The following is a 25,809-nucleotide window of genomic DNA, read 5'->3' on the forward strand; positions in this document are numbered from 1 at the left end:
AGGAGGATCTTTATTGTATCACACCTGTTGTGACACGGGGCCTCGAATTTTACGGCCTCATACGGAGGGTCACCTTATTTAGTCTTCTCTTACGACAGGCAGGGGGTACAGCGAACCTATTCTAACCCCCACGGGAACTCAAAGCGAAAAATGTGGATAAAAGTTTGGAGTCATTGGTCAAGAAACTTTTGATGCAAAATTTCTTGCCATCTGCATAGACGATTCTTTTTTAAACTGGTGCAGTTTGGAGAAATATAATAAAAACTAAAATAAAGAATCGACTAGATTCAAATTAGCCTACGTGTATCATATGTAACAAAATTGCAATACAAGTCTAGGGATATACTTATTTGTAGCATTTTATTGTGCAATTCTTCTAAATCTAAATCTCGTGGGGATCCGGGTTGTAATAGGTCCTCAGTATCCCTAGTGAGGTGACTAAATGGGACAGTCCTTCGGATGAGACCGCAAATACCGAGGCCTTGTGTCAAAGCACGTGTGGCACGATAAAGATCCCTCCCTGCTCAAAGGCTGTAAGCGCCGATCATAGGCCTAAATTTCGCAGCCCTCCATCGGCAAGGTGACATCTCCATATGAATGAACGTCCCGTTAAACAATATACAATCCATCCGTCTAAATTTTGGTAGGATAAAGTGACATTGGCATTTGTTAAAGGTGACATGAATTTAGACTTTTATATACTAGAATTATCGGTGAATGCCATATTTCTCTTATCACAAGTTTCAATATATGTAGGTTATGAAACATAGAAAGATACCATTTAGTTTCTTGCTTCATTTTTTTATTTAGATATCAATTTTAAAAAAGCTGCATGCATTTACTATTCTAAATGATCTGATTAAATAAGATAAATAAAAGAACCACATTACCGCACCTTAATTCAAATTAGAAGTACTTCACAATAAATTCTGTTATTCGTTTCTACTTTGACCGAAAGCTTATTTCCTTCATGCAGAAAAATATATAAAATTTCACCCCATAACTAATTTGGTCATGGACTTCTATATGTTTGAACTGCTGATTGAAGAAGCATATTAAATTCACTTATGGCACAAAGCTTGACATGCATATACTCATATAACAAACAAAAAACCAACAACAACAAAACCAAGAAAAAAAGAAAAAAGAAAAAGAAAGAAAACCCCCCAAAACAAACAAAAACCGGGATATCTGTGTGCTTTCACTCTAATTTATGGCAGTGAGAAGATTTATATATGCAATGGGGAATAACTCCTTCACACTTGACCAGACCATACAAGTCTCGACAAGAAAAACTATTATACTGTTCCTGGATAAATTAACACTTCATTCCTTTTTATTTTATATATTGGTATTTGAAATATACTCTAGATAACTGGTATCAAACTTCTATGATTGGTGGAGCTGTTGACAAGTTTGTTCCACAGTTGAAGGGGAGTGGTCTTAGTATTCCAAACGTGTATACATGAGGGGCAGAGACGAAATTCTGTATCGGCTACATGTACTCTTTTATTAAATCAACAGTCCATCATCATGTATCATTGACTCAAATAGATAGTACACAGTACATAATAAAATATCATCAACATTATCAAATAAGTTAACTTACAAATTAAATGAGCCATCTGAAAATGTAAAAATGTAAAAGTTATATCAGAAACGTGCAAGTATACTAAGTATATGAATGAGCGGCGGAGACAAAAATCTGAAGAATTTTGTTCATGTGTCCCGCATTTATTTCTCTGTACACCTTTTTAAAATTCTTTACGATATTTGTTATCTCTTGAAATGAATTTTAATTGAAATTTGAAAATAGCACAATCCTTTCCTTCAAAACCCTTTTAATTTCCCATTGCACATCCAACTTTATGTCTAACTTTGAAATATATTTCTATAATCTAATCTGTATGATTTGCACTTTGATGTGTATTCAGAAACTTTCCAAAGCCTCACTGCATGCAAAACTTATAAAATATTGGGTCAACTCTCCTGTAAAACCAACCACTGCATGTACATGTACCTCATCACTTGTAAACAATGTGGACAACATGTTGGGGAAACTACAAACATCAGACTTAGGACCAACAACCACCGATCTTCCATCAAAACCAAAAGCGTGACTGAGCCCGTAGGGGAACATTTCAACAAAGAAGGTCACATTTGGCAAGACATGCAAGTGGTTGTTATTGATCATAATCCAACATGATGGACCGATGCAGAGAGAAAGAGCACAGAAAAATCCTGGATGCATCGTTTGAAATCATTCCGTCCAGGTGGAATGAATCAATCGCAAGAATCTAGAATATATCTTTAGTTTATTCAGTTTTCACAGCCTAATCGCCAATATTCACCCGATAAGATATTTTTTGTTGTATGATTAATAGTAATACAATTCATTTCGGGACCTCGTTGCAAGGCTCCGACCTTGAATTCCCTAATTTAGCCATTATGAGGATTCCCAAAATTGCGACTATTGCTTAACCTTCAATATTTCCAAATTATGCTAAAACATTATTATGAATCACTACAATTATGAATTTATATAGCTCTATCTCTCTATATATTCTGGTCTCGAGATTGTGGCTTTAATTTAAAAAAAAAAGGGGGGGTAATAATAAGAAAAAATGTATTGACCTTGAAAACTAATATATCATCAATATAATTATCGTTAGACTTCTAAACCATGATTATATATATATATATATATATATATATATATATATATAAGTACGGATTCGTATATAGATCTTTATGTTTTAATATTACAATTTTAATTTGTTCAAGTTGACCTTGAAAAATATATATTAGCTTGAAAACTAATACAGTATCTTTTGCTTAGACTTCTCTCCAATTGACCTTTCGGGTTGTTGATTTTAATGCGATATTTATTTGTTTAATAATTGGCTTTGTTGATTTTGTAGTTTAACCGTGTTCTTGTAGCAATGTTCATATTATTTTTCGTTGTCGTCACTGTTTATCATATCTGAATCCACAATGGTACGAACTACCAAATCTTCTTTTTTAAAGATGTATGCTACACTTGAGACATTTGATATAGATGAAAAGTGAAGGATATGTGCAACAATATTTTGAAATTGAAAACTTTGAAATTTATTTATTTAGTAAAAAAAGAAAAATGCAGTTTTAGTTGAAAGCAATCTGAGAAAAAATTAAAACCCCTGCTGGACTCGAACACTTGATCAACAGTTCATCAGTCGACGTGCTAACCTACTGAGCTACTCAGCTAGGCGAGTTTATTTTTTAACTGAATAGACAAATATTGCTGATATTTATATCTTCATCCATGTTTTAAAAGAAAGTCAGCCATTATGACGATAGAGAGTACCTCCTAAACTCATTATTTTCCCACCATTTTATTTCACACTCACATTATTTTGGAAGTTTTCTCTCTATTTGTCTGATTTCTCGAAATTTGAAAAATAATTCTATTTTCATCCCGACCCGCGGGCCTCAACACCATAAACTGAGAATAGACTCAAGTCAAAATTTTGATTGTTTATAACAGCTGTATAACATAAGATTTATCAAGCATTGCCGTTTATAATAGTGCTTGTTTACAGAAAAGTTAAATGCAATCACATACTGAAAATTCTATTTGTTTATGAATATTATTTAAAAAGTTACATTCAAAATTTAGACTTAAGTTTATTCTCAGTTTATGGTCTTGACACTGTCTGTAGACACGCTTACAACGAAACCATTTTTCTCAACTCAGTACAACAGTGTATCATTCTTGTTAACAATGTAGATTATTATTATTTGTCATTTTTTCGTGGTGTGTGAATACAGTGTGATATTTGTTTATGTAATATATGTCTCTTGATAAAAACGCGGGTTGCGTCGAGAATTTGAGTTTGAAATAGTCAGCAGTGTCGTGGCCTTTTCATTCAGTGTTTTCATAAATTTATTTTCTGGCCTTGTTTCTTCTTAGATCCGATACTTTAATATATATATATATATATATATATATATATATATATATAGTATATTATTTAGCATATTATTTTCCAATCAAGGGCCCTCAAGGGGCAGCATGAAAATATATACAAATACTGTACATATACAAGTAAAGAAATAAGTGATATACAAGTAAAGAAATAAGTGATTACAAAACACATAGTTACATGCAGATATAGTGTCATATATTGTTCATTTTCCCCCCAGTTCTATTCAGAATAGATGGTTCTTCAGAACAAAATATGTGAATTAATTTTTATTCATCATGAAGTTAACAAAATTTTTAACTTTTTTGTTCTTCTATAGCACCACACAAAAAGATTTTCTTCCATCAACAAACTTTTCACAATTATATATATATATATATATATATATATATATATATATTAGAAGTTGATTCGGCACAGTTGTAAATAAATATTGAAAATCAGAATGACACATTCCATAAAAAACAATCATTTACTGCTAGCGCTTTCTCCATGTCTACATGGTTCATCAGGCAGTTCAAATATCTTAATAAATATCAAATATTTGAACTGCCTGATGAACCATGTAGACATGGAGAAAGCGCTAGCAGTAAATGATTGTGTTTTATGGAATGTGTCATTCTGATTTTCAATATTTATATATATATACTTTTTGTTGTGCATAAAACCATACATAGTGATCTACTCTAAATGGTATCGTATACTATGGTATTTGAAAAGTAGAATTAAAAAACACCTTAATACAATTAATAAATCATATCCCGGAGATATGAAATTAAGTATGCAGCATTTGCAATGTTTTCATAATTCCGAAAATATATAAATACAGCAAGACTTCGTTGTTTGAAGTTAACGGTCGTTTGTTTTCCCCCTAACAATATGGAAATAGTGCTTTACTTGAAACATTATATTGTAAAGATTTTAATATACATGTACAGATGGTTCAGCGATTCCCTTTACATTTACCTCACTATTAATCATTGGGTATCTTGTTACAATGCTCATTGTGTTTTTGCTTTATTAACATGATTTTATACAATTCAACCGGACTCAAAATCAGTAACCATTTGACATTTCATTTCTTCCTTCATATATAACACCCATGATAGCTGACAATTTATCAAAAACAATGTCAATATATAACTTTAAAGGGTATGTACATTGTTTAGGTGGTATCCGTATTCACAACTGTCGTATCATCGTGTAAATGAAATTCAAGATTTTTTCCCTGATTTTCCCATCATTTCTTGAACTTGTAAGTAGATTGTTCAGAATTTTGACGAACCGGTATCGCATTAATTTGAAATGATCATTGCCGAAAGCGAAACAAAACTAGGAGGACGTTTACAAACATTCAATTTTGAAATTCCTTGAAGTATATTGTTATCAAGTGTAAATTGTGTGTCCGCAAAATTTAGTGATAAATATATTATGATCATCTCCATCGTGTTAATCGTTAATGAACTTGACATCGTATTTATGCATTTACACTTCACTTCACCAAACACAATCTGAGTTATAAATGACTGATATATCTAAACATGAAGATGCTTAGTAAATCAAACTTGCTTTGATTACCGCGCATTATAACTTAATTTGAAAACAAATTCGTGCTTTGTATTTAAACCAAAATAATTTAATTTTACTTTTACACGCAATTTGATCGGTTCGCGGTTTACAATGCGTAAACTGCCTCAACTTACTTTGTATCGTATAAAACAAATAAAAATTACTTTCATTCCTTAAATATTTTCATTTTTCATGTATAAATTTTAAGCCACCTTCTCTCAGTTGAATGCACAGTGCTCAGCATTCTTACGTGTACAAGACAACCCTTACAGATATCATCTTGCAAACCATTTGCTGTTTTTACACCATTGTTTCCTTTTTACACCATTCGGCCTGCGGCCCCAGGGTGCATGAAATACATCTTGGGTATTCCCCATCACCTTTGATTGGACCTGGATCATCTCAAAAATGTTCGCTCCTGTAATTTGCACAAGAAATTGTTTTTGCATACAAAGTTGTAACAGATTTATGTTGAAAGTTAAACTAAACTGTTGAATTTGGAGCCACGAATGGTTCGTGAATAATCTGAAGGCCATTTGAGATAGGCCATTTGAGATAAAGACGTAAGTGAGTTTATCTGATAACGATTATGACCTTCGTCTATCGTTGCCAAGTGCTGCTATCATCATCGTTGTTCGCATCGCTAACTTTAGAATTTTACATTTTCAACCACCTAAAACATAGCGTATTGCTATATGATGCCCCCCCCCCCCCCCCCTCCCGCGCCGAAATATCTCAGAAATTACCGATTTTGATTAACTATTACAAGAATCATTGAGTCTCACTAACTAGTGCGGGTACAACTTTCTGTGCGAAAATATGATACGATGTACAATATTTTGTGTGTTTAAAATATCAATAAATATTTGGACTGGGATTGCAAATATGAGACCCATGAACAAAATAAATATAGATCCAATAGTTTATCCAACATGTTTGATTTCCCCGTCGTACATATCAGCAATCACAAATGCTTACAGAAGTAGGCCTAGCTGTGCTCCGCTCTGTTACGTGTATAATGATAAGATTATTTATATCAGAAGAACTGCACACGGTATTCTTCCGCAGGGCCTCAGAGTTGATACCTACAAATATATAGGGCTCTATCTACATCACCTATTATAATTACACGTATATACTGACAAATTGTGAACAGTCTCAAAATTCAATATTGCGAATTTTGAAAAAAAACCAAACAAACATTCATGTATAGGCCTATGGAAATTATATACATATTTAGCGACTCTTCACCGTATATAATCACACACAAAGGCAGTCAACCGTAAACTGATCATCTAAAGCCGATAAAAACACGCCTGCGTAAACATCACCTTAATAAAATTTGACATATTTTGGCATATGAATTCTCGAACGAAACGAGACTGTCACTACCTGTTTTAACGACTTAGGTATGTGCGGCCGGTGTTTGAAGGACCTGAAGTCGTTAAAATAGGTAGTGACAGTTTCATCGCCAAACGCTCGGCATCAAGTGTGAATGGCAAGGGTCCTCGAAGATGACCTTAAAAAAGGATGTCCCGTGTCAAAATAGGTGTGGCACGCTATAGAACCCTCACTGTTCAATGGCCGTAAGCGCCGAGTACATATGCCTAAATTTGAAGTCCTTCTCATGTATTGGTGACGTCTCTTTATGAGTGAAAAATTCGCGAAAGGGACGCTAAACAAGATACAATCAATCAATGAATCAATCGAACGAGACATTAAATAATATACAACCAACCAATCACGATCAAGGCAGTTGTCGGCGATCTGTTCACAACATATATACCTACTCGTACCTCGTTTAGTTCCACGTCAGTAAGAAATAATCCCCAAGATCACAGACTCTTTATGGACTTCGATAACCTTACAAAAAATTATGAATGGATGCAGTTCGTACGTTTAAGTCCCAAATTCGATTTCCGTACATCGTATTAATCTTTCTTGCAGTAAAGTTGTAGTAACCTGATTAATGAACATGGCAACACCCTTGAGGCGCACGGCGGGGTCATTTTAGTAACACATGCCATGAAAAGAACTTGAGGTGCGAGTTTGGTGTAACCTTCGCTAATTTACAGTATATACATGTGCCACATCTTAAAGATGCAGTTTCTTTTTTGATAGGATGCATTTCTGAAAATAAATATATCTATTATCTAAAAAAAAAGCCTCATGGACCCCCATAGTTTCGTGTAAGTCCGTGTTGAAATGGTGGGATGAATATACGCAAGTGTATTTTGCAAATTATGTGAATTAAAAACGCAAATTCGGTAAGTCATGGGATTAGAGTTCGCAAGAGAGTCTTCTTTGCATAAATACCCATTTTTAGACTGATCAGAAACACTTTGAAAATCGCCCACACGTTTCAAGGTCGCTTGCTCAATTGTTTACATCGCCCTCGTCATCAGAACTAGGTCATGTTGTAATGGATTTCGACACACTATGAAACAATTGATACTTACTTGTACGTCTGTCCTATTAATGAACTGTTTTAAGAGTAGATAATAATTACAATTCTGAGTTTCGTACTTTTTTGTAATTACTGTTAGTTTATCTTAATTAAACAATATACTTTATTTACTCAATTATAAGTCTAACATTTGTACAGAAAATCTTACAAGAGAGTGCAATTTTAGGAAAATATGCAAATGTTGAAAACAACGTGGCTTACCTTTGCCAATGGACTGGATGGTTAAACCCATGTGCGTGCTCTACAACCGATGTAATCCGTCAATCCTGTATATTGTTAAAAATAACTTGTGTTTGCACATCGGAAGGCCTCGGGAACCATGGTATAACAAGTATGGGACATATAGCCAATCTCTAAGTGAGTGTAAGGAACGATAACTCTGGATAGAGATTGACATATAGCTAGGCATGCGGAAGTGCTTCCAATACCATAGCTAAAAGAAGCGTAATATTCTAGGATGAAATAAAATTGTGCTTTATAAACAGGAAGAATTGTTGATATTATTCTAAAAGCAAGAATTGATTTTCTTAAATCGAAATTCAAAAGGGGTGGATATACATGTGCTAATAAATTAAAGAAAGGGTTGAAATAGTCTTTAATGTGGAATTATCAATTATAATTAAGTCTCCTGAAAGATTATATATATTAAGACATATTTTATCATATACCCAACTGCAGGGATATGTCGAATTATCAAAAACCTGTTGATACGACTAGAAATGAAATATAACAAAAGATAATCCAACGAGAAAAACATATTACATATTGAATTCAATTTAAATACTAGTATCACTCAGTGTCTTAGAATTTAGGGTACTGCACATTTTACGAACGTATAAAGTACTACTCTGACTCTGGTAAAACCCTAAACCATGCAAGCGTATAAATGAAGGAAAAATATGATTCTATTCGAGACACAACAGGTTACACGCTGGTTAAAATTATGTAACTCGTTACCACAGAAACCGGTAACTTTGTAATAATAATAATATTAGTCGTTTATACCACACCATAAGCCTTGTGTTTTATGAGGGGGTGGTATGGGATATATCTTTACTATTATCAGTGGCAACAAAATTACCGGTTCCTGTGGCATGACATGGATAATGACCTGGTTTCAATAAATGTCATTTTACAGTCTATCTGAAATTTTTATTCGTTATACTTGTAGAACTTGTTGGATAAATATCATAAAAGGGAATTTTATTCCCTACTTTTTCATTAACTTTCCTGATTAAAGCAGCATTTCAAAACATCAAAACTTCAACCATTTTATTTTAAATCTCCTTTCTGGATACTGGCATTTGGGTGTGGCATTACACCAGATGAAATATTAGAAGTTGTAAAAACCATAAAAAAATAAAAAATCGCCTGGCCCGGATACTGTCATCAATGAATATATTAAGTCAACAATTAATATTATGGTACCATTGTACGTAAAATTATTTAATTTAGTATTTGATACTGGAACTGTACCAGAAGCATGGTTAGTAGGGAATATAAAACCAATTTTTTAAGAAAAAGGGTAGTTATACTGATCCACAAAATTATCGCCCCATCACACTATTAAGTTGTCTTGGGAAAGTTTTTACATCTGTTTTGTGTAGAAGGTTGACAGCGTATGCTGATGATATTGATCTTCTCAAGGAAAATCAGACTGGTTTCAGGGCTCAATACTCTACTGTTGATAATATGTTTGTACTATACTCCCTGATTACTTAAGAAAAAGAAATTATATTGTGCTTTTATTGACTTTAAGGCTGCATTTGATAAAGTATGGCGATTGGGATTATGGAAAAGAAACTTGTGAAATATAACTTAACAGGAAAATGCCTGAATTTTATCGTTAACTTGTATAATGGTTGTAAATCTAGAATTTTACACAATAATAATTATTCTGAATACTTTCCTTGTCAAAATGAAGTTCGACAGGGCGAAAATTTGTCTCCTCTTCTTTTTGCATTATATCTTAACGACTTAGAAGAATTTTTGATACAAGAAAATGTTATTGGTTTGAGCAACTTACCTGATGAAATTGAACAAAAATTGGACTGCTTTATAAGGCTCATATCAATGTTGTATGCAGATGATACAGTACTGATGTCTGAAACTAAAGATGACCTTCAATACCAACTGAATTGTTTTCAAAAATACCGTGAAGAGTGGGAGTTGCAATTGAACGTGGATAAAACTAAAATCATTATTTTTGGCAAAGGTAGACAATCCTCAAATTTAATATTTCTATACAATAATAATGAAATTGAAATTGTTAAAGAATTCAAATACTTAGGAGTTATTTTCTCTTGAACTGGTTCTTTATTACAATACCAGAAAACATTTTGTTCAAAGAGCAACCAGAGTTATGTATGCCATCATTAAAAAACAAGGGAATTGAATTTATCTATCGATTGACTGGCACATTGTCGGAAAGTAGTACTTTGGGCTATTAATATTTGCAATAATCATCAGTAAATGTTCCAACGCTTTTCAAAACTTGACTTTTTCGTATATTAGCAGGCCAACCTTCTGATGAAGACAGGTGAAAATGTCTGAAACGCAGTCAACAAGGTCTGCTGTGTCAAGGTTATCTGTATTGGATTGGGTGTGGATTTACCTTCTAGTCACGTCAACATGTCTGCGACCTAACAGGGCAACGGTAATTATACTAGTTTTGCTAACAAATTCTATACCAATGACAATGTTAAACTTTCAGCTGTCCAATATACAGGATTGCTAAATAATGTTATAATTTATATGCATTTTATGATATGGAAAGAGAAAATTAGAAAATAAAAAAACCCAAAAAAACAACAACAAAAAAACAAAACTTTACCTTACAGATACAACCATGTGACGCTTCTCTTCAAACTATCAAAGATGATTTTCGTTGCCCTCGAAATCAGTTTGAATGGAACAAAAAAGCAGAAGAGATGAAATGTGCTTCCTTCTCACAGAGCTGTACAGAGACATCCGATTTTGTATATCATTGTTTAAGAAATGCCTGGGGCAATGGTACAATACACGTATGTGCACCAACAAGGATTCTCTTTGGTAATTTTCACATCAAGATTATGAGTGCGACATCCGATTTCTTATGAGTATTTCGTAGCTCAAACATAAATTTCTGCCTTGGCTTTTGAATTATATATACTAGCCCCAAAAGATGATTTTACTGGAGAGCATGGTTTTTAGCATGTTCAAGCTATCAAGCACCAAGATAATAAATTTTACTTGTTTTTGATATCAGTATCATAGATGGTAGCAGAGAGCAGGGAGTTTACCGTACCCAAAGTTGCATGTAAATGAAGCAAACACTTACCATTTTTTTAATCCAGTACAAAGAACACACTTGTACAGAACTACAAAATATAGCACACATCGGAAGTGATTATGGAAGTCAATAGATGTAAACTAATTAAAATAAAACACCCCATTCCACCCCCACCTCCACTCCAACAAAATGAAAAAGATAGATTAAGATGATTGAAATTTCTATGTAAAATCAAATTTTACATGATATCCATAAGATCAATCATAATCGGAAATGGGGAGGGGGCTTTTAGTATTCAACCAAATGTGATTCTTTTGTATTGTTCACTAAATTGCGTAAGCGGGTCATGCAATGTTTTCTTCAATGATCGCTACCTTCATCGCCTGATGAAACAACAATGAAAGACATTATATTATGTATAAGGTTGATCCATGTGTTCCGTTAAACGAAACAGCTAATGTACCCCTTTACCTTGATGACTCTCCATTTTTGGTAATGATTGCACAGACAGGTGGTACTAGAAAACCGGATCGAATTACAAGTAGTTTGCAACACCCATATATTCATTATATGATATATCCAATGGTCCGTGTTTGCCCAACTTCTTTTAGGAGTTATGAGATTGATCACTGTTCACTATCATAACTTTTTCTTATAACGAATAGTAACATCTGAAATGATGAATTATGTTTGAAATAACGAATTCTGAAATTCGTTATTTCAAATTAGATTATTATTATAGGTCCTAAATAAAAACTTTCCTTAATTTCATCTGTTGGAAGTCATCTTTTAAAATTCGTAAAACGTCTCCTTATTACGACTTTTTATCCCGTAATAATGACCTTTATCTCGTTTAAACTACGTTTTATCTCGTAATAACGCTTTTCGAAAGTCGTAATAACAACAGTCATTATCTCATTATTACGATTTTTTCATCTCGTAGAAATTACTTTTAAAAATATTCTAACAGGTCCAATTTGAAGGCTTTTGTAATTTCTTCATCAAATTAGTGACACAATGTTTGCAAGGGTGTACAATACAGAGATGTATAGTGATGTGGCAGATGTAGGGATGTAGAAGGGGATATGCGGTTTGCACCCCTATGGATGAATACGTATAACAAAAAAGAATATTTCTGCTATTTTAGGGTCTTCACCCCACCCCCACCTTTGGACGAGAAATAAACAACTTTGTGTCGCAACCACCCGCCTCCAGCCTTCGATTTTTTTTCTGATGCAGCAGGAAGACAATTACTTCCAATAACGTTGATATATCCTTTCAAATATGTGTTCTCTGTAGGTGGATCGTGTGCCGAATTTAGCAAAGGAGGAGCACGTGTTCAAGAACACTACTTGGTGGGATGTACGTCATGTCCATTCTATTACAACTCTACGACAAGTTATATGTGTAAGTATATTTTGCTACATGAACTTTTATTGATTAGTGAATTATTTGTTAGGCATCAAATAATGATGATGATGATTTCAGATCAGGAGTGTTATGAAAACATCACAACACCAACGACAATTTCAACAGAAAAAGATTCGTCATCCATTAACTTCAATGGGGAAGATATGATCACAGCGGAAGAAAAGTAAAATTATGATCTAATTTCAATATTGATATACATGTAGCAAAACATGGTATGAATAACTTATTTATGAGAACTTTCTGGTCACCTGAAAGAGATACATGTGATTAGGCACCACTGTGATATATGTATCACATTCAGTATGTACATGTATATCCTTCGATAAAAAGCCGAAAAAAGTACACGTTTTCATGATTGTTGGATCGAATTTTGGTAAGTCTGTAACGGTAATGACCACTCATGCATTTCTATTGAATGTAGAGTATATGCAATCCTGTAATTGCCAGTAATGGATTTTCTTCTTAGGAATTGAGCGGGATGACTGAACAAATAATATGATTGTATACAATGATTTCAGTCACTGATTAAATGTATGTGTCTCCTGTGTGCTTCTATTTTCGCAAGCAATGTACGGTATAATATAACAAAGTACATTTATGTAAATATTGGTATCTTATTTAGATCAGGATGTATTTACATATCAGAATTTTTTTATCATAAGTTTTTATTTTCGATAACCAAACCACAATTAGATATCCCTGAAATTACATGTGTAAACCAACGCATGCATATGTATATTATTAACCCCTTATTTCACACTGTGGACAAAAATACTTGCTGCTAAATGTTATTGTACGTCAGATACCAATGAACAGAACATGTTAATCATGTCCAATCGATATATCTAGTGTAATCTTTCTGTTGAAATATGTTTTCTCGGGTATGATTCAAACTTATGAAGACTAAATTTGGTGTAAATCAACTTATATGTACATTGTACAGCTTGACCTGCATTTACAATTACTCGCAGTCACGTACATGTAACAACGGGGAAAGGCTGATGCTTTTTACGTGCATAGTTCCATCTCAAGACAGGCTGCCCCCCCCCCCCCCCCCCCCCGTTAAAAATAGTAGTGGTGAATTGTAGTAGAAATGTAAATTCAACCCTTGCCCCCTTTTCCCACGATTTAGGGGTTTGTATTTCTTTTTATTGAGTCGGCTCGCGAAGCGAAATGCTCCTAGTTAGAATAATCTAACTGTGGTGAGGGACAGGCCCTCACCACAGTTAGAATACCTCCCATATACCCGTAATGTAGCAGAAAATTGCAGAATCGCCCCAAAACGATTTTGAAATCATGAAACAATAAACGGGTAAAGCTAAAATTGAATACAACTAACCTCCCTAATAATTCGTAAGGCCTTAACACTGTAAAAAATACGTAAAATAATATTGTAAACTGTACACTTTGAAATGTCACTTTTCTCGATTCAAATTGAGTGCCATTTTACAGGAAACTGTTATAAGAACACCTGTTGTTATTCAAAAGGAATGCTCAATGAAGAACCGCCCACTACCATATATGAAACACAGTGAAACGTACTTTTCTCAAAGAACTTGAAGATAAAAATAGTACGATGTGCAGTGGACACAGAATTACCGTGTAGAATTGAAAGACGAACAGACAGAAATAATCTCTACAGTGCTAGAGGGAAAAAATAAGTGGTTTCCAGTGCAATCTGGTTAATTTTCGTCATTCAGGCCTAATAAAAGCAATTTTCATGAAAAGATGAATATTTAAACCTTCATATTGATTTAATATCGACTTAACTTATATTTTCTTATTTGCAACGTTTATTGGAAGCTATAAGTTAATTTTCCTATAAAATAACGGCGTAGTAAAGATTGGAGTACATTTTCCGTAAAACACCATATCTCCATAGTTGGGAGCTGTTCTCTTACGCAATGATAAGTTTCGGTAAAATGGAAGCTGTACACAGCAAAATTTAAACTCTTAGGTATTAAGTCTCTTTCTATGCTAATTACTAATTAAAATGTAATTAATGGCGAGTCAGTTGTGAAGGTAACTTTTTTGGTTGTATATTTATGATATGTGGCACGATTTTATCGAAACATGTACTGAGTGCAATTTTTATTTTGCTACATTGCGGGTATATAGGACGCATTCTATCGTTAAACCGGGTCCGTAGGACATTTATCACTTTAACGGTAGAACATTCTATTTAAGATGCCCCTTGCTTTCAGCCTTTTACCGCTATCGCGGATTTTCAGCGGCTCACAAATTTTTCTATTTATTCTTACATTGCCTGCAAATAAAACCTGTGCATAAGATCGTTAAAATTCTATGGTTTTTTTTAACAACTTCATTAAGTTTGAAGACATAGCATATGTTGACATTTGTATACATATGTAACAATGTAATTTTAATGTGTCACCTCAATATATTATATATAGACTACATGTTACATAACAGTGCACATGAATACCTGATGTACATACATGCAAATTAAGGATTTCTGGGATGGGTGTATAAATACCAAATATAAAAAAAATCCGAGAACATGAAACTATTGCTGTGAGTTTTATAGAAATCGTTTATAATATAGAAAGTAAATATCTCGCGTTCTTTGGTAGAAGCAGGGCGGATCCAGGATTTTTGAAAGGGTTTCTACCATTAGTTTTGGCTTTCAAAGGCGAGGTTCCATACCCGAATTGTGTTATTTTTACCCTTTTAAGCACATTTGTCTGACGAAAGGGGGGGGGGGGGGTGTCCGACACACACCCCCTCTGGATTCGCCACTGAAAAGCATACTAAATGATATGGGTCTATAACGACCGATTTATATTCGCCGTCGAGGCCTCATCGATATTGTGTAAAAGCCTTAATCATGTGACCATTTCTGCGGGAATCTACTTTAACACATTCGATGTCAGTGAAACAGGGAAGGCACGTATGATTATCATGAACATTTGTTTCATCCTCAACCAGTTTGTTGTGTTTTTGCATTCAGATTTTTCTACAGTCATATAAACAATCCAGTAAACTGTATCACATTTTATGTCCTTGCTTTGTCGTATTTTGTGGAATATAATTTGCATTGATATTTAATATATGCAACCCCGTTTTGGGGCCTGAAATTTGAGGTGGAAATCGCAACTCGTGTGTAGAGAGACATATGTATATTATATTGTCTCTGTTATGTATAATACGCAGTAAAAATTCTGCCCAAGCGGTGTTCTTGACTTTATTCTTCGCGGTTAACTTCACTTTGTGTAAATTAAGTGTAAGGTCTCAACGAAGCATAAGCATTTGCATATACAGCGCAGCTAGATTGGGTAAGAAAATGATAATCTTGTCTTTATACAAACCGGTAAGCTTCACTGAATGATGTTAGTTTCAGCAAAGCACAAAAGTTTTTAGCATTAAAGTTTTAACAGACTCGATATTTTTCTTTGTTTGAACTTCAAATAATTAAATAGCCATCGTCCATTCCACAAAACCACGGGTTAATGTTTCATTCCATTCGTTTGGTGGCAGGGGACAATTTCTTTGGTTCTGAAACATGTGGATAGGGGGTATACATCAAAGTCAGATTATGACAGGCTAATGAAAAATCATATTTCCCTCTTAAGTCATACTTGTATTTCATATTAGTGTAGTTAATAAATTATGACCCTAAATTACATGTATTCTATAAATACTGGTGCTGATGCACAAAACATGCTCTGAGCAGGTTCCCCTTTTTTGCTTTGATTTTCTCTCATTTGAGCTAATCCGCACCACCCCCACACCATCACAGTACCAAACATGGGGATTTAGACACTGTGCACAATCAAGAACCCTATCTGCCCCTATCAAAAATCTACCTTTCATATGGGGCCATCCACCTTCCCTCACAGCTACAGACCTTTTGCTGGACCCTGCATGTTTTCACCGGAATTTCTTCAGCAACTGACCACGTGTCTTAGTTTCGTATTTGCACCCATCTATATGCTAGGAGTCATGGTGACACCTACATGTTGTATATCAACATTTTTATGAAGCTCTCAGCTACATTTGACATGCATCCTAAAATTATTGTATACATTTTTACGCATGTAATATCACTTCAAATATGGGGTATATCCATTTTTTTGAAAAAGTTGACCGGACCTATAGTACGAAACTGTCCCCTGCTACCTTTGTGGAAAGGAATGAAACAATAGCCCGTGGTTTGCAACGATGTTAAATATCTGACGTTATAGAATTGAACAAGCGTTTAAGGTGTCGTACGGAAGCTTATAAAGGTGCGAGAAATCACTCCCTTCGGTAATCATACAAATGATAATAATCAAAGCCTAAAATTTAAATGGTACTGTAAATAATTGGTGCTCCGTCTGTAAAAATAATGCTTTAAAGATTGTAGTATGGTATTGTATTGCTTATTACCAAGAATCATACAGTTCATAGGTTTAACGTTTTTACATAGAATGAATAATTATAAATATAAACAAAAGTTATACATAAAGTTAAATGAAATGAGAAAATCTAACTAGATGGGTTAAATAGTACACAACACGTGCTGGTCACTATCACGGTCTCATGATATCGTTGCTCTTTTCCACGATGACGACTATCAAGATCCATGGAATTTTAATTAGCTGTTTCATAATAATTTGATTAGTTACAGGTTTCTACAATTTCCTACAATTTCACGCTCTTATATGAGTAAACAAATTCGTATTGTATTCAGTAAAATACAGGTACAGTCCACTCCACTTACATGTATATTGAAGTCGGCTACATTGATATATCTGTTATATTGAAATTAAAACAAATCCCCCATTAGCAACATCTGTGTACTTCAGCATTGGCTGCATTGGACTTTGGATATCATGAACAATTCAGGTCGGTCCCCTGAATTTCATTATATCCGGAGTAGACTGTATAATGGTAAGTATTATTATGCATTGCCTTTTATTATTCCGATTGTATCTTTTCTGAAAGATCCAATTTTAAGCCATATCCCTTTTGAAATAGTCCTCATCGACTAAAATGTAAAAAAAAAAAAAAAAAAAAAAAAAAAATACCGCCTGTCACTCAAATAAGAAATAATAGATCAAAAGATATGCATCTACAAAAACTACTAAGTACAGGTGGACAAGTCTATCGTCATTCTTCTTTATTGTAATGAAGAAATCATGTCATTGTACGCTTTGCAAAACTAGCGCATTTAATTGATAAATCGGGGTTTATGCGAACATTTCGTATTTTGCTTTATAACGTAAAAGTCTCGCGTAATAACGCGAAAGTTACGCCCTTATTTGCAAAAGTTTTGCGTTATAACGCAAAAGTTTCACGTGTATTCACGAAAGTTTTGCGTTATATCGCGAAAACTATACGTTAATTCGCCAAAGGGTATTTTTCAGCTACGCAGATAGTCTTGCGTACTACAATACCGTATATACTGTTTAAAATAAATCAGTAATTCATATTACATTATATTAGGAGCATGGAGTAATTCCTATCCCGGTTAAGCAGAAATTATTCTGTTTCTGTTTTGTTTACAACTCCCATAATTCGTATATTCAAGATAAATATTTCTATTAAAATTTTGGGATACACACATTTTTTGTCAGATTGATATGTCACTTTTTCATGAATTAATTTGCAATGTAACAGTATAGGATTATTACTCGCAAAATGTTAGCTAAAACACATGTAACGTAATTTTTTATTGAATGCTATGAGAAAAACGGCTGCTGCATGTCGCACGTGTGACAGTTACATTTATAAATCAAGCATATAATCACAATATTTCCACATTCTTTCCTTTCCAGAAATGAAGGTGGTGTAAAGAGGAGTCTCCTACTGATAGGATTAATTGTTATCATCATCACAGTGGTTGTTACATGTATGTGTGTGGGAAAATTTCTTTACGTACGGCGGAAAAGAACAGCAAAATCTGGTATGAAATTTTGTCGTGTTGAAATTGGAAAATATACTTTCAGGAATTTCCATGACTATTATTACAAGGAGAACAATGAGTATACAATTTGGTATGCGCAAAAATACATTTTCTAAAGAAAGTTCAGGTATATTTTAGGTCACCTGAGTAAACTCGGGTGACCTATTGCAATTTGTTGTCGTCCGTCGTGTGTTAACAATTGAAAATTTTTAGGCTCTTGATAACTACCATTCCAATTATTTTCAAATTTGGTATGAAACATCATTGGGACAAGGGTGCATAAATTGTAAATTTCAGGACTACTGCACCCCTGGGGCTTGAGGAGCGGGACAAAAACTCCCAAAATTTGACAAATTTTCAAAAATCTTCTTCTTTACAACCGCACATGTGTAAGATAAACTAATGGAGAATGATGTTGAGGAGAAAGGCATCTACCAAAGTTGTAAATTTCATGATCCCCGGGGTAGGTGTTCTGACTCCAGGGTGTTGCTAAACTTGGTACATAGCGTTTTTGTGTAAAACATTTAGATAACATCTTCTTTAGTGTGATTGATACTAAATAAAAACTAAATGGATATTTAAAACGAGCAGACAGTCCTTTACCAAAATCGTTTTTATGATTCTAGGGAGAAAGGCTTTGGTTCCAGGGTTGACCCAAAATTATTATTTTGATTATATTTCTGTATCATTTGAAATACTTCTTGAAGTTTGCTGATATGGTATAATCAAAGTACTGAAGGTACTGAAACGAGGTGACGTTTGGCAGTGAATGGCATGGATTCTAATGCAAGATTGAATTAAATGAAGGATATAATATGTTGGATGGTATTATTTGTAATCCAGAAGCATATGTTATACCTTCAATTTGAGGTAATGAAATGTGTTAACTGTTGAAACATTCTAAAACTGAGTAGCAAGCATAATTAAGCTATATGTGAGGAAGAGGCCCACAGGCCACAATGCATATTTGACCTACCAAGGATGTGCTTAGTAGGAAGATTTTTAAAAATGTGGTCCCATCCAACCCCTTGGAGTCGTAACTAAGACAAACTTGAATCTAGACTAACTAAGGATGCTTCCATATCAATATTTTTAATGATGCCTTTGCTGTTCTTGAGAAGATTTTTTAAAAAATCCTATATATTTCATTGTAAAGTATTGATCCCCAATTGTTGGCATACCCTACCCCTGGGGGTTATTACTTGAACATACTTGAATCAACACTATGAAACGAAGGTTTCACATAAGTTACAGTGTTTTTTACTCTGTGGTTGTTGTTGAGATTTGTAAAAAAAAAAAAATGTGACAAAATTTTCACTAATTCTTGGGTATTTCCGCTTAAAAGAGTTCATATGAACAAAATTGATTGTATTTCCCCTGCATAAACTGGTAAAGCAGACACATGAAGCAACTGATTTTGAATGCAAACATTTTTGGGCAAGTCCTCTGGGTTAAGATGTTCATGTGGACAGGCCTGTCTTGCATGCTTGTATAAAACATCACCTTTTTCAAGAACAAAATGAATATCATTCGCATCCCAATCTCCAAACAATTTTTGGTTAACTGCATTAAATGCAATGCACACAAGTGAATTTGCTACACATTGTTTACCTCTGCTATATTCTGAGAAAGTTTCTGACCCTTGATGAAAGTTGGCAGACACGCATTTCAAAATTATGGGATCTTTTCTTACATTGTGACTTTTTCTTTTTTTGACAGATTTTGGGCTCTCCCTTTGATGACTATCAAAATCATGATTTTTTTCTTTTTTTGCTACCCTTCATATCTGATGACGACAACAACTGTCAACTCTTGAAATAACTCATTCAATTCTTGAGTCAAAGTTAAACCAGTCCAAGAAAATTTCCACTCTTGAAATATCAACTCTTGAAAACAAGTGTCAACTCTTGAGATAATTCATTCAACTCTTGAGATAAATCATATTTCGTGACAAAGAAATGTAAACTTGATTTCCAATATATTACTTCCAATGGAGTTCTTTTCTTGAATAACAAATATATTCACAAAAACATGTTCATTTATATTTCTTAATCAATGTTTACAGCTATCTGACTTGACCATGAAAGAGCGCGGGAAATGGCGCTCGGCCCTTTCGATCGAAGATTACATGTTTACACCCAGATTTAGTATTAAAATCTCAAAAAATGCGTCCAAAAGAAATATTTTGGTAAAATTGTACGAAATTAACACATTGGGTTTCAGATAATTATCTTGAGTTAATGCGTTGGCAAGAATATATCAGTTCTCTCAGGCAAGACGTTTTCTCCTTGTTGATAAACAGGATAGCGTGGCGCGTATGGATACAGAGAAATAGTGCAGAGTTTAATATTAAAATTCTAATTACACACAATTTCTGCTTGATAAATACAACAGATCACATACAAGGAAGACTTCTTCAATCTGACATAAAACAGAATTTATATATAACAGTTTAATAAAAATGGAACATAGCATCAATGTGAACTATTTTTTGATAGGCGATAAATCGGCTAATTAACATAATTTTCAGACATCAGAGGAGACAGCTGTTTACCCAGAATTCCTAGAGAAAAATAGACCATGTTTTCCCCGTCTATATGTGAAAATGCGAATGAATACAGAAGCAATGCAAATCGTTTCCTACAGTCCAATTCTGTTTTTCTAAGATCGTGGAATAAAATGTTGGCAAACGACAAATAATTTTGATCTTGTTTACAAACCTAAACACTAATTCGCGATTCCTTTTGATGTGTGGACTTTGTTTCATATCGAAGGGATAAAAATTGCAATTTCATAAATTCTTATTTAACTCGCTTATCGTAGAGGGTAAACATATGGATCCTATATCAATCTCAAAGTGAATTGTGACAGCTTTTACGTTGCATTAGCATATGTGACAACAAATTTCTTATATTAAAAATCAAAGTGATTTCGCAAATGGTAGTGATTAAAACAGGGCGCCATTGAAGCTGGGGTCTGACATACGAGGCTGACTTACGTCACCTCGAAAAATTAAATGCAGATTTATGAAAAGCAGAAAATGGTGTACCAAACCTGTGAATTTCGCAAGTCCAGAGAATTGACTCTAGGATGAGTCCAAATTATTCATATTGTGTTAACGTTACATATATTGAATTATGTATAGCCTTTCATCACTATAGGCATTTTCAAGGGCATTTCAAAGAAAGAGTTGTTCTTAAACTTATACATGTTCTTTTGTAGAGTATTAGTATTCAAAACAGGATTTAGGCTCTGGGACTAGTGATACGTGTACTTATATAGCTAATACGCAAGTGACCGATAAGGCCTATGGACCTCTTGTTGTTGTTTCCATCCGTTCATTTGTATCTCCGTTACACTTTCCTGTTATTGTTCCAATGCTTTCTATTTTGATTAAATTTAAGAAGTAGCAAAATATAAAATATGAGGACCTGAAATCGCTTATTTAAAAAGGTCCTAAATTCAGAGAACACCCGATCTTTCAATTAAAGGAAGTGAACATGAAAATGTGACAAAGGGTTTAGATTTGTCATTTTGATATATATAATGAATTCTGAAAATCACTAAGATGTAGCTATCTTCAGTAGGAGATATTTTATAAAGATTAACTAATCTTTTCAATTCTTGGGAGCTGTCATATTGAAAAAAAAATATTACCTCCCTGCTGGGTTATCTCTTAGCATCCACTAGAGGGCAACACTAATGATGACACCAGTAGGACACATTGTGTGTATTTTTGGCACATTATAAGCATCAACGTTAAAATGTCATCAGCAGAGAGTGAATTAGATATGGAATATCAAGTTGAACCCGATGTTATAGAGGAAGAAATTGTTTCTCAGAATAATACTTCACAAGCAGTTGATTTTAATGAGAGAAATTTTCCTTGATTGGTGTGCTTGTGGACATTGTACAATGTAGCTATATACATTCAAGGGGTGTCTTTGTTGTCATGAGTTTGAGTATTGTGTGTCAGCTAGATTACATAGATATACACCTAAAGTGCAGTTCTCTGCACCCATATTTCAACACTGTGTGTCGAAGTCCTGTTATAATTGATACAGCTTACATTTATCCATGGATTTATGTATCCTGAGAGAGGAAAGGTCTCAGAGGACCTGGATAACAACTTATTAAACAAGTAAGAAAAACACGAAAATGAAAAATACCTTCTGTATTCACATGTATTAAACACTAAACACAACATGGCATTTGTGTGTAAACATTTCCTACACATGTGATAGAATACAGAAACAATTCTGTTGCAGACATGCTATCAAGATTTATGGCCTACAGTTTCTCAACTAGGTCAAACGCGGTCAGCCTTTTAGGGCGAAAATCAGAATAGTTTTACCCTCCTTTGTTGTGAAATAAATTAAGGGAGCATTTCCTAAAGAGCACTGCAATTATGAAGAATTTCTTAAAACATCAGATTCTGATACAGATTCTAAATATTAGTAAATAAGTTTTTTTTTTATGTAAATCAAGAATATAATTGTAAATCGAATCTCCAAAATTTATCTGTGGTCTATATAAAATATACAAGTTACATGCCTATATTGCATTACTTTTATGACACAGTCACCTTAACATTTTAAAATCTAATGAAATTAATTGATTTGGAACCTTGAAACATACAATGTTCTGAGTAAGTTCAGAAGTTGGAGGAGCTGGAAATATTTTGTGGGAGTGTTTTCTTCCTTTTCTTAATGCATTGTAATTATATTTGATGTCAATTATTTTTGCTCCAAAACCTTATCCATCAATTCTAATATGAATCCATAAACTTTTTCTGTTGTATAACAGTGACCCAGTCAACAGCAATGTGTCTCATCTACGTCAGAGCACAGATGCATATTGGGAAATAATGGATGACCTCCATAAACCTTTAACCTAGAGTGTTTAATTGATCAAATCTCGTAATAGAAACAAGCAAATTAGATTTAGGTCAAACTATTCAGTTTCAGGAGGTCTTTTAAGTTTATTATGCAACAAATATTTTTTTCATGTTCACTTCCTTTAAGGACAGAACTCATCTCGATTATTCATGTTGTCGAAGAGTATGCCAGACGATCGGCTAAATAGTAAGATCTTGACACCTTGTCAGAAAGGATAAACCGCATAATAGAAATATTAAAATTACGTAATAGACACATTAAAACAAAAAAGTGCGCACCATCTAATACTTCTGTCTTTAGTAAACCAAACGTTTAAAAGAATTAGATATACTACACGAGGAAAATGTTTTGGTTCCAGCTGACAAAGCTTGCAGCAACATTGTATTTGTTTGTAAGGATCATTATTACAACTGTGTTTCAAACCAACTTGGTATTAATCCCACTAGGTCCTCAGTATCCCCTTGCTTGTCGTAAGAGGCGACTAAATGGGGCGGTCCTTCGGATGAGACCGCAAACACCGAGGTCCCGTGTCACAGTAGGTGTAGCACGATAAAGATCCCCCTGCTCAATGGCCATAAGCGCCGAACATAGGCCTACATTTTGCAGCCCTTCACCGGCAGTGGTGACGTCTCCATATGAGTGAAATGTTCTCGAGAGGGACGTAAAACAATATTCAATGAATCAATCAATTAATCCCACCTTTGGTAATTTTACTTATACTCCAAGCTCCCAAATGATTGTTTTAAAACCATGCTTCTTTTTTAAACACATTTGAAGCCCTTCACCGGTCTTGGTGACGTCTCCATATGAGTGAAAAATTCTCGAGCGAGACGTTAAGCAAGATACAATCAATCAATGGATGTATGAATATGAGTTACCGTACCTATACTGTATTCCTAAACTTCATAAAAACCGTTACCAACAAAGATACATTGCTAAATTCAGTAAATGTTCTGCCAATCCCCTATCTTTGCTCCTCACTAAAATTAAAATGTGAAGGAAAAACGTTTAAAAACGTGCTGTGCCACAACAGATGCCAGAAGTGATTTAAATCAGGTGTGGATTTACCGGTCGTGGTAGCTCAGTGGTAGAACGTTCGCTTCGTAGGTCGTGAGTTCGAGCACCGCTCGTACCATGGCCGCGTGATACCTTAGAAGTAAACATAGGTAGCGATTGCTCCTTTGCCAAACACTCGGCACTTAGAAGTCAGTATCATGGGTCTTTCGGATGTAACCTTACAAATGGAGGTCCCGGGTCACGGCAGATGTTGGCATGTTAAAAAAATCTCAATGCCATGGCCGTAAGCGGTAAGCATATGTCTAAATTGATGGTACTTCACCTGCAGCTGGCGTCGTCTCAATATGAGTAAAACATTTTGACGGGATATTAAACAATCAACCAAACAAAACTTATGAGTTTTCAACACTTTACATTACAATTCCTCACGATGATTTAAAGAGTAGGGTTTTTGACGCCATAGACAGCTGATTCTTCATATAAAAATGGAAAATTGAATTATCAATATATTGTGATCAGTTATCCGAAACATAATTTAGTTCATGAACACTATGATTCTACGCACAAGTACTCTGAAGATGATATAAAAAAGAAGCTGGAGTTCCTTATTGACAATATCTTTGAAGACTAGCTAAGGTGATCAAATCTTCCAACAGTCTGTTAACCGCCGCGGTGGCCTAGAGATTAGAGCGTTCGATCCGCATGCGGAAGGCCGGGGTTTGAATCCCGGTCGCGATAGACCTAAGTCGTTAAATGAGGTAGTGACAGTTCCATCGCCAAACGTTCGGCATCAGATGTGAATGTCACGGGTCCTCGGATATGACCTTGAAAACAGATGTCCTGTGTCACAGTAGGCGTGACACGCATCACTGAAGAGACATGATTTGTCGAAATGCGCATCTGGTGCACCAAAATTGGTACCGTATAAGTTTTACATTATGACCCCTGGGTCGAGGCCTCTGCTGGTGGACTGTTAGTTCCCGAGGGTCTCTACAGCCCAGTAGCTAAGTACTCCGTTACTAGCTTGAAAATACGGATGTATATTTAATTGCTGTGATAAAATTTAGAAATTCATTTCAAAATTAAGGATTATCTCCCTCACGCATAGCTCATATCCTTAAACGAATTTGACTCCACTTTTTTGGCACACTGTTTTGCCTATAATACCTCTAAAACTTCATTGTTATTTCGAATTTCAAACATTTCGGTTGAGCATCACTGAAGAGACATAATTTATCGAAATGCACATCTGGTGCTCCAAAATTGGTACCGTATAAGTTTTA

General features: G+C 34.4%; 1 protein-coding gene and 1 long non-coding RNA gene across 13 annotated transcripts in view; one reads left to right on the forward strand and one right to left on the reverse strand.

The window, feature by feature from the left end:
- LOC130052814 (uncharacterized) overlaps window positions 1–25,809 on the forward strand; it is a 60,758-nt gene that overhangs the window by 21,447 nt on the left and 13,502 nt on the right. For 2 of the 12 annotated variants that reach the window (XM_056158862.1, XM_056158869.1), the window contains exons 1-7: window positions 8,173–8,358; window positions 10,088–10,216; window positions 10,516–10,657; window positions 10,842–11,052; window positions 12,572–12,679; window positions 12,761–12,866; window positions 18,484–18,611. In XM_056158862.1, the coding sequence (XP_056014837.1) occupies window positions 10,547–10,657; window positions 10,842–11,052; window positions 12,572–12,679; window positions 12,761–12,866; window positions 18,484–18,611 (664 nt within the window). In that variant the 5' untranslated portion in view covers window positions 8,173–8,358; window positions 10,088–10,216; window positions 10,516–10,546. Of the gene's footprint in view, window positions 1–7,703; window positions 7,802–8,172; window positions 8,359–10,087; window positions 10,217–10,515; window positions 10,658–10,841; window positions 11,053–12,571; window positions 12,680–12,760; window positions 12,867–18,483; window positions 18,612–25,809 lie in introns of those variants that run through there. The other 10 variants (XM_056158863.1, XM_056158870.1, XM_056158868.1 and 7 more) reach the window with 7 other exon arrangements.
- On the reverse strand, window positions 4,871–8,299 carry LOC130052815 (uncharacterized). The gene is made up of 3 exons (XR_008801206.1): window positions 8,203–8,299; window positions 6,513–6,619; window positions 4,871–5,952 (listed from the first exon to the last, which is right to left on the reverse strand). It is a non-coding gene; the product is annotated as an uncharacterized LOC130052815 (long non-coding RNA).

This window comes from Ostrea edulis, chromosome 3, assembly GCF_947568905.1.
Source record: "Ostrea edulis chromosome 3, xbOstEdul1.1, whole genome shotgun sequence".
Lineage (NCBI taxonomy): Eukaryota > Metazoa > Mollusca > Bivalvia > Ostreida > Ostreidae > Ostrea > Ostrea edulis.